This window comes from Fragaria vesca, linkage group LG6 (genome assembly GCF_000184155.1).
Source record: "Fragaria vesca subsp. vesca linkage group LG6, FraVesHawaii_1.0, whole genome shotgun sequence".
Classification (NCBI taxonomy): domain Eukaryota; kingdom Viridiplantae; phylum Streptophyta; class Magnoliopsida; order Rosales; family Rosaceae; genus Fragaria; species Fragaria vesca.
The window spans coordinates 26,472,216-26,485,929 of record NC_020496.1 but is presented as its reverse complement, the minus strand read 5'-3'; the positions used below and the strand labels follow the sequence as shown (position 1 = coordinate 26,485,929).

Below are 13,714 nucleotides of genomic sequence, written 5' to 3'. Positions count from 1 at the left end.
TATATATATATATATATATATATATATATATACACAAATACTTTGTAATTGATGAACTTATTTTTCTATATATTTAATGAATTCCAAAATTTCTTATTTTTCTTCTTGGCTTAGTATTCAATTTTTAAATATCATGTATAATCTTAGCTCCGCCCTTGGTTATGAGTTATTTTGTTTTTCTTGAGTTTGAAATTACAAATGTATAGCGGTTGGGAATGCGAATGTGGAAAGGATATAGATCTTTGCTATGAAATTGTTGAACGATTAAATTTTTTTATAGCTAACGACCAAGATAAGAAACATGAAAGAGAAATTCACGTGCAACTTAGTTTAGAAGCACACATGGCGTGTGCTCTTTCATATCTAGGTGAAGGAGTTTGAACTTGGGTATCAAAGTCTATAAGCGAACAAAAGTGACCCGGATATATCTTATCTGTAAATAGCAATAAAAATGAGATCTATTGAAATAACATTATGTGCAAATTAAAGAATTCTGACCAAGTTTAATCAAGACATATGACATACATGACATTATCTGGTTGCGCATAAGAATGGCTGGGACAAGGAGCATACAAAGTGAGACATACAGAGCTAAAACCGAAGCATATGCAACCAGATATGGAAAGAATATACGTGGTTGCTTTGAAAATGTTGAAAAATTAAAATAGAGTAACTAACACAGACGATTTGAAAAAGGAAAACAAATTCACTTACCGCTTATTGCAAAAGTACACACACCACACGTGTCCATTTTTCTGTCATTTTAGATGAAGAAGAATTTTAAAGCAACATCTATTTTTTATTTTTTATTTTTAAGAAAAGCCGGACCCATATAAATCTAACGAGGAAGAAAATTATTTTTAAGTTGAGTTTATCTTATTTTCAACCTTTTGAATGTAACTCCAAAAATGGTTGAGTATGGTCAGTTAGTAACCCGATAAACATTATTGTAAGAAAAAAAAAAAAAAAAAAAAGTAGTGTCGCAAACATGTGTATCTACTTGAATAGATTGAGGCGAAAGATAGATAAAATTGGTAAAATGCAATCATCCCACGCAAGTTAAAGGAATCAATTAGGGAATTTAAAGGACACAAGGCAATTGTGAGTTTGTGACACCTTCACACAGAAAGTTTTGCAAAAGGAGGAGCGCACTGAACGAAGAAGCATGCTGAGCTAAAACGAAAGAGGTAGACACTTGCCCAATTCTCTAATCATTTACGTTTCATCGCCTTTTTTTTTCAATTACACAACAATATCCCTAAAGGTCAAATCTAAGACCACAAATGAAAAACAAGTACCAAAAAGCCATGTGATAATAATTACAAGTATGAAGAAATTGAGGGTCAAAGTCGTGTTAGGCGTGTGACCAAAGAAAAGAAAAGGTCGTGGTATTTGTGGTGGGCGGAACCCTTGACTTTAAAGAGGTCTCAACTCTCAACTCTACTCGTATTTCAAGGATTGGATAGGGATGGAATCCAATTCTCAGATAGGTGGTTGCTCTGGGAATGTTCTCTTAACACTCTTTATAACACTCGTACACTCCAGGTGTTTGTTGCAAAAAAATGACCAGATTATCAGACTTTACCATGGTAGATCACTTTGCTGCAGCTTTTACCCTTGTGGTGGTTTGCCAAAGGTCTGCAGTATTTAACCACATTTCTAAGGTCGAAAACCAGGAGAGTTGACAGTTGAAATTGTAAGGAAACAGTTCTGAGATAAAGGGAATATTATTTTACAGAGCTTCACACACTGATTATGAAAGGAGATGCAACAACCTAGGACATTTCTCTATTTACAGACAATCTGGGGTGTTACGCTGTCATACTGTCAACTTCGACAATTGATCATGCAGGTTCTAGGTTGAAAGGTCCCGATGATTCAATGTACCAACGCCACATACTAGCAAACTAGCAAGAGAACATTGCCTACACCAATAGTAGATACATGTAGATCAACCAGCATATACATAAAAACTGGCTGCAATTATGAGATAGCACATGATGAAGATCAAGCCTATGAAGTAGTTTGATTTCCCATCCTGCAAAGATAGAAGACAATGAATCCTATATGATGCAAAATCATATATAATGTAGTTTTCTATACATAGATAAATTCTTAATTAATCACTTGGCAGCACAGCACTCCTTTTGGATTATGTAATCGGAAACCTCAAAGTTCAGTTCACCTTGCACAGACTTTTCAGTCATGACACTGCAGATCTGAAAATTATGAAAAGTTGTTCTACTACCAACTGATTGTGCATTCCCGATTTCTTAACACTTTTTCCAATAGACCAACTAGAATTTGTAATTGTAAGCATAAATGCCAATATAATAATTTACAGCTAAAAGGAAAACAAAAACAAGAAATAATTCACACACCTGCAATATAAACACCACTACCAGCACAGCCATAGCCAATATAGCAGTCTCAAAGAGTTCAAAATTCAAGTCCATAGGCTTTCCTATTATCCACCCAACAACTACACAGAAGGGGATCTACAATCAGAAAAAGCAAAACATTATCAGCTTCTTTCCTAGTTTTCATTCCTTTTTCACATTCACAGAGGCCTCATTAATATGGTAAACCTGTTTTAGGAACGGTACTCAACTTTAGAAATCTTTACGTATCAAAGCTCTGCATTGAGAATTATGGATTCGAGTCCTTACTGTAAACATAGCTGTCTGTGTGGATAATCCAATAGCAACTCCAAGTGTGAGGTCCTGTAAGAAGACTACTTCCATCAATCAGATTAATGTCTTTTAAGGGAGGTAAGGTGTATAATCTTCAAAGCACTCACAAGTTTTTCGCTCATGGAAAACATAATAGACCATATATTTCCTACAACTGGGAGCAGGATGGCACTGATAAATGCCACAGGGATATTGAGCGAGGCAGATGCTCCCTGGGAAAATCCATTGCTCATTAAGCTTTATGTAATCACACAAAACTATGGCCAAATAACTAGTAAGCCAAGCATCACCAAATAGATCGAATTATAATAGTAAATATGGAATTTAGGAATGGGAGAAAGAACTTAAGAACCAACAGAAGTCCCACTTAAAACAATAATTATAATATACAATAATGATTTGGTATATGATCCAGAAAACCGGACAACCCAAGGTCAGTGTTGCCTAGGATTATCTTGAACTCCTAAACGTAAAAGAAAGTATTTACCATGCAATTCTTTCAACAGACTCCAAGGTCTAGCATAAATTATAGAAGCTTATAGAATATACAGCCGCAGCAGCATGAACCATTATATGATCAAATAGGAGTTAACCTCTATTGCATCGAGAAGGTATGAAGACAAAATGGACACCCACAGAACGAAGAAGCAAAACCAGCCAAGTGCTACATTAACAGTTATCTCAGGAGAAGAATCTTTATCCTGGACTCCTTCCTTCAAAAATTGTAAAAGAGAGGATAAATCATATAGCCAAATGCAGTTTGGTTCAGGAAATTAGTACTCAATCCATATGTCATATGTTATGCTTTTCAATACATAGCGACATCTAATCATAGGATAAATCATAACAGTGTCATGAGCAAACTGACTTTACATTTCACAAGAACACCGAAGTTAGGCAATATTCAACAGATTCAAATCAGCATCAATTGTTATGTTCAAAGCCTTGAAGCCTGCTAGCAAATATATCATTACCGTTCCTTACCATACAGTCCAAACATTTTAACACTCCAAACATGATAGTGATCTCTCGGACAGTCCACAGTTATGATCCCTATTTCATTACCGTTTGATCAAATATAAATAGTTGAAAGTGCATGTAGGTGAGAATGCATGCTTCTAGGTTTGGTATTCAGTGAGCTCTCATGCTATGAATTGTAACTTCTAAAAAGAACGTATTTTCAAATTTAGGTCTACACTAACCTTTGGACTTAAAAGAACGAACTACCAAAAACATAGGGAAGTATAAACAAAAAAAATGCATAATCTTCAAAAGGAAAACCAATTGCATTCTATATACGTACTACAAACAAATTCTTAACTGACCTCATCCTCATCAGTGAGTCTATAAAGATGACGATGACTTATGAATTTAAAGAAGAGGAAGCTTGCATATGCCACTAGCATTACGCAGCTACTAAATCTTGAACGGGATAACTCTGACTTCCCAAAATGTACTTCTGAGTGTGTAAAATGAAGTACAGTTGGAAGCATAATCCCCATTAGAGCCATTAGCAGCAATCTAACATTCACTTGGGCATGTTGCTGTTGCGAAAACAACCACATTAGGATGTACATGTAATTACATAAAGATGGCAAGAATGAAGAATGTCAATGAACCCCTGTTACGAGAAGTTCAGCGTAAAAAGTTCGACAAGACTATGAAAATCTACCTTGTTGAAAACTTGAACTTTCTTGCCATGGATGATCCCACCAGTGAAGAAGGCCCATCCAATCACCAAGAGCATATTCAATAAAATCGACCCCAATAAAGATATCTGAACAACTCTAGTCATGCCTTTGCTTAATGCAAAGAGTGATGTAATGATATCAGATACAGTTACAAATGTGACATTTATATGTCTCCCAACTGCAAATGCAACAAAAAGAAGGCACACAATTACACTAAGGTACCAAAAAAACTCTGCTTTAAGGATCAAAATTTCAACCAGAATAAACAGTGGACCAAAATTCTACTTTCACAAAGCAACCCAGATCAAACAAGAGAAACGAATCGGTAAATAGTTTGAAAGTCAATCTGAAGAGGAACTACCATCCTATATGACAATAATCAACAATGGACTGACTAAATGAAGGTGTCTATGACAACACTTTTCTGATACCTAAGATTTCTAATAGTACCTGTTGGTTTTGTGTGCAAGGAGAGTTGCCTGCACCACAAATCCACAATCATTAACAAACTAAGACTTAATCTCCGATAAAGTTGCAACCATATTGTTATATCAGATTTCATGAGCCAGCACTATACCTAGTCACATATCCTAAACGCTCTGTCAATGGTGCCATGCCCAATAAGCTGAAGACGAGAACCCATCCCTAACATATACAAAGTAACTTTTAAGAATTGTAAATGTAACCAGCTGCTATGTCAATAGAAATTTCTAAAATCTCGAAGTAACAATGTGTATAAAAAAATTATGTTTGGTTAATTTCTTCATTCCACAGTTGAAATATAATGCAAAAGATCATAAGAAAAACCATCAAATTATCTTAACTTTCCTGCTTCCTAAAACCTCTACAATAGTATAATCTTCTCCAGATCTCCCAATAGATATGTACTTCATACCTGGTTTTGAGTGAAGATATGTAGCCAGATTGCCAAGGGACCAAAGGGTAGCAACATGGTGATCTTTGCATTAAAAAGGACAATATAAAATCTCCTTGGAGTTCTTCTCCTCCATATATTCTTCGAAATCCATGAGTATGCTACATCAGGTAGGGATTGCAAATGAAGGGCCTCTACGTCATCCGTGGCTGCTGACGAGCATGTAAGCTCCTCATGAGCTTCAAGGATTGTCTTCTCGTCTATAGACCCCCCCATCTGCACAAACAAATAATCAACCAATTAAAAAGGGAGCACAGCCAAGTGCCAAAAGTCTGATGGCTATATCTTCATCTGTTTTGTTCTTCTGTGGCATATCAAATATAGCTCTTGAAATAACATGCTCCAAATAAAAAATGGAAATCGCAGCAGATGGCAAGGAATTCTATTACACCAGCCTAATAAAAAATTAAGAGCACACCTATAGTAACACGTACAACTCTACCAAACAGAACACAGGAGAAGCTAACTAGATCAATCCAATTCACAGATACATAAGTAATGAGAAAGACAAGGGGATTACCTGTGATCTAATTGATGAACTTCTTCTTCTTTAGCCTCTACGATGGGGAATATGAGCGGGTGTAGGTTGAGAGTGGAATCCATTATATGATCACTTGAACTATTGGCTGCTTAGGTATCTCCAATTAGAATTGAGTTTAATGTATATTGCAACGCAAGAAACAAGAAGAAGAAGACAGCGGAGGAGTCACGTACGGAGGAGATGGATGCCGCCAAGAAGTGTTTAAAGCAAGCAGCTTTACTCTGCAGATAACCCACCAAGAAAGTTCTGAGGCATTCCTATTTAGTCCTCAAAATCTTGTTTCTTTTTCATCTTCTTTTATTCTTCTCCCTCCGTTTAACCCTAACCGCTCCAAGTGGTCGCACGAAGGCTTGACAGCCGTGGCTGCAATGCATAGTCAGAGAACTTTACATAATTTCAAGCAGTCTATACTCGTGTTTGAAGGATTAGATATACGAACGGAATCTAATCCCTTTCGTCTCTCAGACTACTGCTCTCATGAACACTCACCGACTCACGTACTTCATACTCCTGGTGTTTGTTGTAAAAAAGTCGATAGGATCAGACTTCTGATGCAGCATTTTAGCTTATGGGCATTAGGTGTTCCTCATTATCAAGTACAAATTTCCTTCGCAAAACCACAAGAGTTGATAGTTGAAATATGTGTATGGAGACAGTACTCAGATACACTCGAGGGAAGCAGGCCTAAATCAAGAAAACAAAATTTTGATTCACAGCTGGAGGCGGCAACGTTGAAAAGCATTTGCAAAAATGAAAACTGAGAATGAAAGGTTACAACTGAAGAGGATCAAACTCAATTTACAAGAGATGAAATCTCCCAGCTTCTTGATGCTGGGAGATCATATGGATTTTCTATTACATGAATAAGAAAAGGTAAAGCAACTAACAAACATCATAGGCTTGAGAAATCGTGGAGGAGTAGTTTCGTATATATAACTTTTACCGCACCTTTGAATGCAGATACTGCATCGAGTTTCAAATGCACGGTGGCCACTCCAACTGTTAGTTTAGTCATCTGCAACACACATTCAAGTATTGAAAGACCAAGTTCCAAATGATAATGTTAACAAGAATATTATGACTCATTCCCAACAAGGAATTCTTTCTTTCCATGGAATTCACATTCATGTCGTCAGATTGTCAACTTTACCAGGATTATCGTTTGATTGTGAGGTTCAGTTCACAGTCTAACAACATAGATGTCAGATCTCTAGTAAGACAACAGCATCTCAGAGACTCAGACTATATATGCATAGAGCTAATGCATTATGGTCCACGAAATAAGAACCATGTAGGATCTAAATACAGGCGTTATAGTTCATGTCAACAGTGTGGGTACTGGGGAAAACAGCCCTAACAGTTCTTCATGTATAAGACTACTTATTTAAAGGAAAACTCCACATTGGGACTAGCATAAGACACATAGGACTATGTATTCATAAATATAGATCAAATCAGGGTAGGTGGTTGTGGTGATATCCAGTTACAATGGCTAAATTGAAAGCTCTCAGCATGTCATTTCATGTATCTTTCACTACTGACCACATAACTTGTGCCACATAATTACAAACAGACGAGTACGGTTAAAAAGTGAAAAGCCTGATTTGACATAATTAAAACTTGAGGGATCATGTGCATGTTTATTTTTATTTTTCATCAATCACAGTTGTAAAAAGCGTAATGGATATAAAAGCAGTTATGCCAAAATAAGCCAGAAGAAAATCCATAGTTTGTAAGGCATATTTTGTAAGATGACTCTATTATCCTTTCTCTTTTTCAATTAAATGTATACTAAATTGGTTAACTCACCATTTGAAGGATCTACATGTACAAAAAAACTGGCTGCAACTATGAGATAACACAGGATGAGCATCAATCCTTTGAAGTAGTTCGACGTCCCTTCCTATAAGAGATTAAGGCAATGATTCTTAGATGAAAATGTTTCTACAGTGACTAGACTATAATTTTATGGAACGAGTAAGAACTGTATCATGCAGAAAACTGGAGATGCATAACTGTCAATAATGTAATATAATGGCCAAGGGGAGGCAAACGATATATGCATAACAAACCTGCAACATAAATGCCACTACAAGCACGGTGATAAAGAGTGTAGCAGTCTCAAAGAGTTGAAAATTCAAGTCCATTGGCTCTCCCATGATCCACCCAACCACCACACAGAAGGGAATCTACGATTATGAAGACAACAGATATTATCAACCTTTCCTACTATCAATACAAAGTCTTCCACTTTTGCCATATCTAGAGAGAGTGCAATGATGGAGTCCAGTTTTACGTAATGTGATCAACTCAAAAAAATATTTACTAACTAGCAAGTCCAATAGAGGTCAGTGAGGCTTCAAAACATTCTGTCCTATGTCAGGGATTCAACAAGAAAGTCAAGTCCTCACCACAAACATGGATATTTGTGTCGATGATCCAATCGCAACTCCAAGTGTAATGTCCTGTGGATAGAGTAACTCCATCAATAAAAAAATAAAATGAGATGACTAAAATGATATTTATGAATATCAAAGCACTCACAAGCTTATCTTTCATGGCAAACATGATTGCACTTGCATGCTCCGCAGCGTTCCCTACAATAGGGAGCAAAATGACACTGATGAATGCCACAGGAATGTTGAAAGAGTCTGATGCTCCCTGCAAGAAACCAAATATATCTTTAGTTATCAACACAAAACAAATACCAATAAACCAAAAGTCTAAACCGTTCTTTACCAATGTTCACCAAAAGTAATTTTTTTTTTAACAAAATAGAAAAAAGCAAGTTTCGAATAGGACAACGAGTATGGAGAGGAAGTTGAAGTAGAACAACAATTTCTCATGCCAAAAGTAATGGACAGTTGAACAAGCCACCTACACTTCATGATGAACGAGAGCTTATGAAGCACCGAGAAGGTTGGTAAAGTTATAACAACTGGAGTGATCATTAAGGGTTTGCATATTGAGCAGTTCTTGAAGGTTTCAATTCAAGCAGCATTTGTCTCAGGGAACAGGGACTTCATCAGCAGATTCATAACACCACAATTTTTTTAGAAAACATCAAACTGATGGATGCTTTTCATTAAGTGAATTTACGGAACTTGGAAAACCTAGTTCTAACATCTCAAGTTTACACATACAGGCACCCAAAGCACAGTTAGCAGTCTATCAAATACACATTACCTGGATGGCATCAACAAGGTATCCAGACAAAATGGACACCCACACAGTTAAAACAGAAAGCCACCCAATTGCTTCCCAGTGTGTTATCTCAGGAACCTCATCCTCATCACAATCTTCATTGTTGTCTCCTTCCTGTAACAATTGCAAAAGATGATGGACAAAGGAACTAAATGAAAATTGGATTGGAAGATCTCCTGAAACCCTCAAAAAATTGAGCAAACTCAACTAACCTCATCAATAGGGTTATAAAGACTACGATGACTTCTAAGTTGGAAGAAAAGGTAGCTTGCATATGCCACTAGCATTATGCAGCTACTAAATCTTGAAAGAGCCAGCTCTGACTTCCCAAAATGCACCTCTGTGTGTGTAAAATGAAGGACAGCTGGAAAAAGTATCCCCATCACAGCCATCAACAACAATCCAGAATTCACAACGGCAGCCGACTATTGCAAAGATAACACATGTGAGTAAATGTTGTTAGACCCCGTATAAATGAATAACAAAGCGCTATATCATCATGGATAAATCTCAGCTAGATATGTAATCTACCTTGTTGAACTCCTGGACTTTATTGTAATGAATGATCCCACCACAGAAGAAGGCACAACCCAGAACTAAGAGCATGTTTGACAAGATTGACCCCAACAACGATTGTTGAACAACCCTGATCATTCCATTCTTCAATGCATAAATCGATATAATCATTTCTGTTGCGTTTCCGAATGTGGCATTTAAAAGTCCCCCAACTGCAAACAGTAAGTAGGTTTAGAAAGCTATGAATTTGCATACAAGGGAACTACCTATGACCTATCCATATGCATCAAGTACATCGAAACACAGACAATCTACCACTGAGAACTTAAGTTAAGAATATCAACCTAACAGTAATCTCTATCCACAAACTAGGTTTTCTAGTCAACTAACACCAGTTGGCATAGTTTAATGTCTAATAGTACCTGTTGGCCCTGTGTAGAAAGCGAGTTGCCTGCACCACAACATTGTCCCAACTCACACGTTAAAAATGGACAAAATAACGGGCCTGGAACAACTTAAGATTATATCTAATGTAACAAGCTATCACTTACTCAGTCGCATATCCTAGACGCTCTGCCAAAGGTATGATGCCCAATAAGCTGAAGAAAAAGACCCATCCCTAACGTATACAAAGTAACTGTCAATGAGTTATAACAGGGGGGAAGTCAATTTAAATATTGGATCTAGAACTAAGAATGTTTTCAATAACTGCCATTATAATATCATAGGTTCATTTCAAGTTCAAAAGAAACTTTGGGGCAAGAGAAGGCAGATTCTTTTGCGCATTCCTGCTTTCTACACCCTACTGCATTTCTCCTAACTGAAACAATTCATTGTAGTGATAAGATATAGGAGTACATACATGCTTTCCAGTAAAGTAATGTAGCAGAATCGCCAGCGGACCAAACGGTAGCAAGATGTTGATCTTTGCTTTTAATAAGACAATATAAATACTCCTCACGGCTCTTATCCCTATATGTCTTGCAATCCATGAGTTTGCCATAACTGGCCGTGAAGGCAAATGAACCATCTCAAAATTCAAGGAATCTACTTTATTTGTAGCTGATGATGAGCTAAATGGGATCTCCTCATCTGATTCAAGGTCTACCTTTTCGTCTATGGCTCCCATCTGCACACAAAATTACCAACCAATGTAGAAGGAATTATAAACCAGAAGTGCAATAACACCAAAACAAAGTAATTGGTGAAAGTGTATCAAAACATCAACAACTGAAATTATTAGTCTTCAGACTTCAGAGCCATTCAATTTCGAGTACTTGCTTCCGAATCAACAATGCAGAAATGCAGTTACACCAGCACCCCAGACTCAAAAAACAAGATACTTTTACTTGTTTGGTAAAGTAACTCATCACATTGATATCAATTACCGACATTAATGGTTAGAATCATTCAACCTTGGGCATTTATTTGCAGAATATCAACTCAAAATCAATAAATCAGCCAAAAGCAGTAATTTTTAAGATGGCCCTTTAACAAATCATATCCAAACGAACAAATTTTAATCGCTTTTCAGAGTTTGAGATACAAGATGATAGCAGAAACACCGGTTTTCACCTATGGCTCAGTAAATTTGACAGCTTGTGGAAGTTGGAAGTAACTTAAGTTGCAGAAGAAGCCACATGGAATTGAAGCTGGGTACTTGCAGATCAGTCTAAACCTCCAATTAACACCTACCCACTTTAAAAGAACTCAACTTTTTTCTTTTAGTGACAAACCACAACACTACCAAAACAGAACACAGTAAACAGATCAACTCAATCCACAGAGATAGTAAAAGACAAAGGAAATACCTCAAGACCCAGAAGCAAAAATGGATTGGATTTGATCCAAAATGGATCAACTTTCTTCAAAGCCTTGGCCTTTCTGATAGATTAGAGCAAAAGCAAAGGTGGGTGTGTGTCTGTAAACTGGAGCCTACCACTCTGAAAGTTGATGTAATCAAATGAGCAAACTTTGGTTGCTCCGATCAAATATTGAAACAACGAAGAAGATGAGTGAGTCAATAGTGGAGAGATGGAGTTGAAAGCCGGCAACCGGCAAATAGTAGTTGAAGACAAAGAACGAAGTAAACTAAAACAACAGGAAAGTTCTGAGAAGTGTCCCTCTTCCTAAGTTCAGAATTCTAAATTGTTTTTTCTGATATTTGAGTTTTCTTTTGTGTCATACTCCCCCCACCAATAACTCATCTTTCTTGCTTGGATTTAGATTCAAAAAAATCATAATTTATACGTGTATTGCTTATATTTATGGCTTAATGTGCTGCATGATTTTTCTATGTGTCAATATAACAGGTTGACCCAAGTAGGAAAACATAAAGAATATACTCGTTTTTGTTTTGATACAGAATATACTCGTTTTTTTGTTTTTGTAAAAGGTGAGTAATTTTATTAGGAGTCGGTGGAGGTTACTTAGCACGAGGAATCGAGGATCCAGTTGCGTTTTCTGTTTTCGAAGCTAAAATTTTAGTGAAACTCTCAATTCCGGGTGTTCATTTATATAGAGACGAGTGTAAGCACGAAATATTGCTATGATCTCTAGTTTCCATTTATGTTGAATTTCTGATCTTAAAAATCATTCAATATTATCTCTATAGAATTTCAACTCGATGGCGTTTTCAATTTTATTACAGCATTTTCTTCTCCAAAAGAAGACTATATTTATATTACAGCATTATAGAAGAGGGAAATTTAGGTGAAAAAGAAAATAAGAGAAGAAAACTCTAGTCAAGACCAAGTAATAATTAACTTGAAAGATACCCTTTAATTAACAAGAACCATCGAGGAAAATGACTCTCTGCAAGGGTCTTTCATTAAGAAAACGACATCGAAACTAGTTTACAAAACCAAATAAAAGTTTAAGAAAACTATTAATTAATATGTTATCATCATTGTTAATTTGCATTGTTATGTCTTTTCACATCCTTCAAAAACGAATAAATAGTAATATTTATTACAACTCAAGTGATTTATACGTGAAGTAATTGATGTGGGACTCATTTTTTAGACGTCTTACCTTTTTTGTCTCCAAAATAATAAGACAGTTTCTGTTTGTTAACTGTTTATTACTATCAACAAGAAATGGATAATGGAGTAGCTAGTGCCTGAATTTAAATATGGTTTCTTCATTTAAGGATTGTGGATTCTACCTCATCACATAGCTCATGTCTCCCCACTCAACTTCAAAAATACGGTTTCTTCGTCCCATTGGAGGAACATCAATTGTTATATGTCGCAAAGAATTAAATCTGAATTAAGGTTCATTTTATGTTTTTCATTCTCTATTGTACATGTCTGTATATTTTGTGAAGAAACCTAATGACATTTTGAGTTACAAGAATGTTATCCATTCTGATCATGTCGATATGCATAAGCTGATCGAATAGCGTAAGATTGCATTGTCAAATGTGTAATTTCGAAATTAAACTAATTACGTTTTAGATTTGTGGTAAGATGATAATATACCTCGGGGCTTTGGAGGTTAGCCTATAATTTGAGGCACCCTGCTTGATGTTACATGTGGCACTCATTAGCCTCGTCCAAGACCATGTAATGGATAATGTTTCTTTTTCTTTTTCAGGTATAAGCAAAACACTTCAAGCTCGTAGCTAGACAACAAATGAACAAATCCATACCAAACTAAACGAGTTATTTGAGTCAAGGAATAACTTAACCTATAAGTAGCTAGCTTAGGAGGGCCTCGCAGTCTGCTAACCTAGCCTCTTCCTACATGGTATATCACTTTCTTTCTTTTTTCGATTACTAACACGATATATCAGTTGATGAAATACCAGTCAATCAAAGTCTTCTATGAGAACCAAGGGATCGAGTTTTACCTAACTATATATCCATGATCTATCAATCAAAATCTAAATCCATACTAAAGTTTGCGAAAATTGGTTTATATATATAAATATATACATATTTTCTCATGTGCGGATTTCTATTTTTGCACCACTTCCCGATCGAATTTCCTCAAACTTCATTCTAGACATATCTAGATCATCTTGTGTAGATCATCTCTGCAAAATTTCAACCAATTCGGTGATCGTTAAGGCCCTCAAAATTGAAAAACAAATCTGACGGACTGAATTCTGTCCGGTTCAGGTATATAACAG

At 36.2% G+C, this 13,714-nt stretch overlaps 2 protein-coding genes across 2 annotated transcripts; both read right to left on the bottom strand.

Annotated features, from left to right (window-relative positions):
- Nucleotides 1–1,793: 1,793 nt before the first annotated feature.
- LOC101299501 (vacuolar cation/proton exchanger 2-like) lies at nucleotides 1,794–5,794 on the bottom strand. The gene is made up of 11 exons (XM_004303801.1): nucleotides 5,737–5,794; nucleotides 5,280–5,534; nucleotides 4,962–5,029; nucleotides 4,835–4,863; nucleotides 4,366–4,562; nucleotides 4,019–4,237; nucleotides 3,287–3,406; nucleotides 2,801–2,905; nucleotides 2,670–2,723; nucleotides 2,382–2,498; nucleotides 1,794–1,925 (listed from the first exon to the last, which is right to left on the bottom strand). The coding sequence occupies exons 2-11, from the start codon at nucleotides 5,532–5,534 to the stop codon at nucleotides 1,908–1,910; spliced, it is 1,182 nt and encodes a 393-aa protein (XP_004303849.1). The 5' UTR covers nucleotides 5,737–5,794; the 3' UTR covers nucleotides 1,794–1,907.
- Nucleotides 5,795–6,578: 784 nt separating this feature from the next.
- On the bottom strand, nucleotides 6,579–11,739 carry LOC101299212 (vacuolar cation/proton exchanger 2-like). The gene is made up of 12 exons (XM_004303800.1): nucleotides 11,391–11,739; nucleotides 10,442–10,708; nucleotides 10,131–10,198; nucleotides 10,002–10,030; nucleotides 9,595–9,791; nucleotides 9,276–9,488; nucleotides 9,046–9,177; nucleotides 8,404–8,520; nucleotides 8,271–8,324; nucleotides 7,932–8,048; nucleotides 7,669–7,762; nucleotides 6,579–6,874 (listed from the first exon to the last, which is right to left on the bottom strand). Exons 2-12 carry the CDS (start codon nucleotides 10,706–10,708, stop codon nucleotides 6,867–6,869), a joined length of 1,296 nt encoding a protein of 431 aa, XP_004303848.1. The 5' UTR covers nucleotides 11,391–11,739; the 3' UTR covers nucleotides 6,579–6,866.
- Between the last annotated feature and the right edge of the window lie 1,975 nt (nucleotides 11,740–13,714).

Bases quoted from the DNA above. Each gene is read 5' to 3' on its own strand.
- LOC101299501 (XM_004303801.1), bottom strand. From the start codon at position 5,534: ATGGGGGGGTCTATAGACGAGAAGACAATCCTTGAAGCTCATGAGGAG. The intron at 3,407-4,018 runs GTCAGTTAAGAA...CAATTTTTGAAG, and splicing joins GACTCACTGATGAGGATGAG to GAAGGAGTCCAGGATAAAGA. The intron at 2,906-3,286 runs GTTAACTCCTAT...GGATTTTCCCAG, and splicing joins ACCTTCTCGATGCAATAGAG to GGAGCATCTGCCTCGCTCAA.
- LOC101299212 (XM_004303800.1), bottom strand. From the start codon at position 10,708: ATGGGAGCCATAGACGAAAAGGTAGACCTTGAATCAGATGAGGAGATC. The intron at 9,489-9,594 runs GTAGATTACATA...TCTTTGCAATAG, and splicing joins AAGTCCAGGAGTTCAACAAG to TCGGCTGCCGTTGTGAATTC. The intron at 8,049-8,270 runs GTGAGGACTTGA...TCATAATCGTAG, and splicing joins CACAAATATCCATGTTTGTG to ATTCCCTTCTGTGTGGTGGT.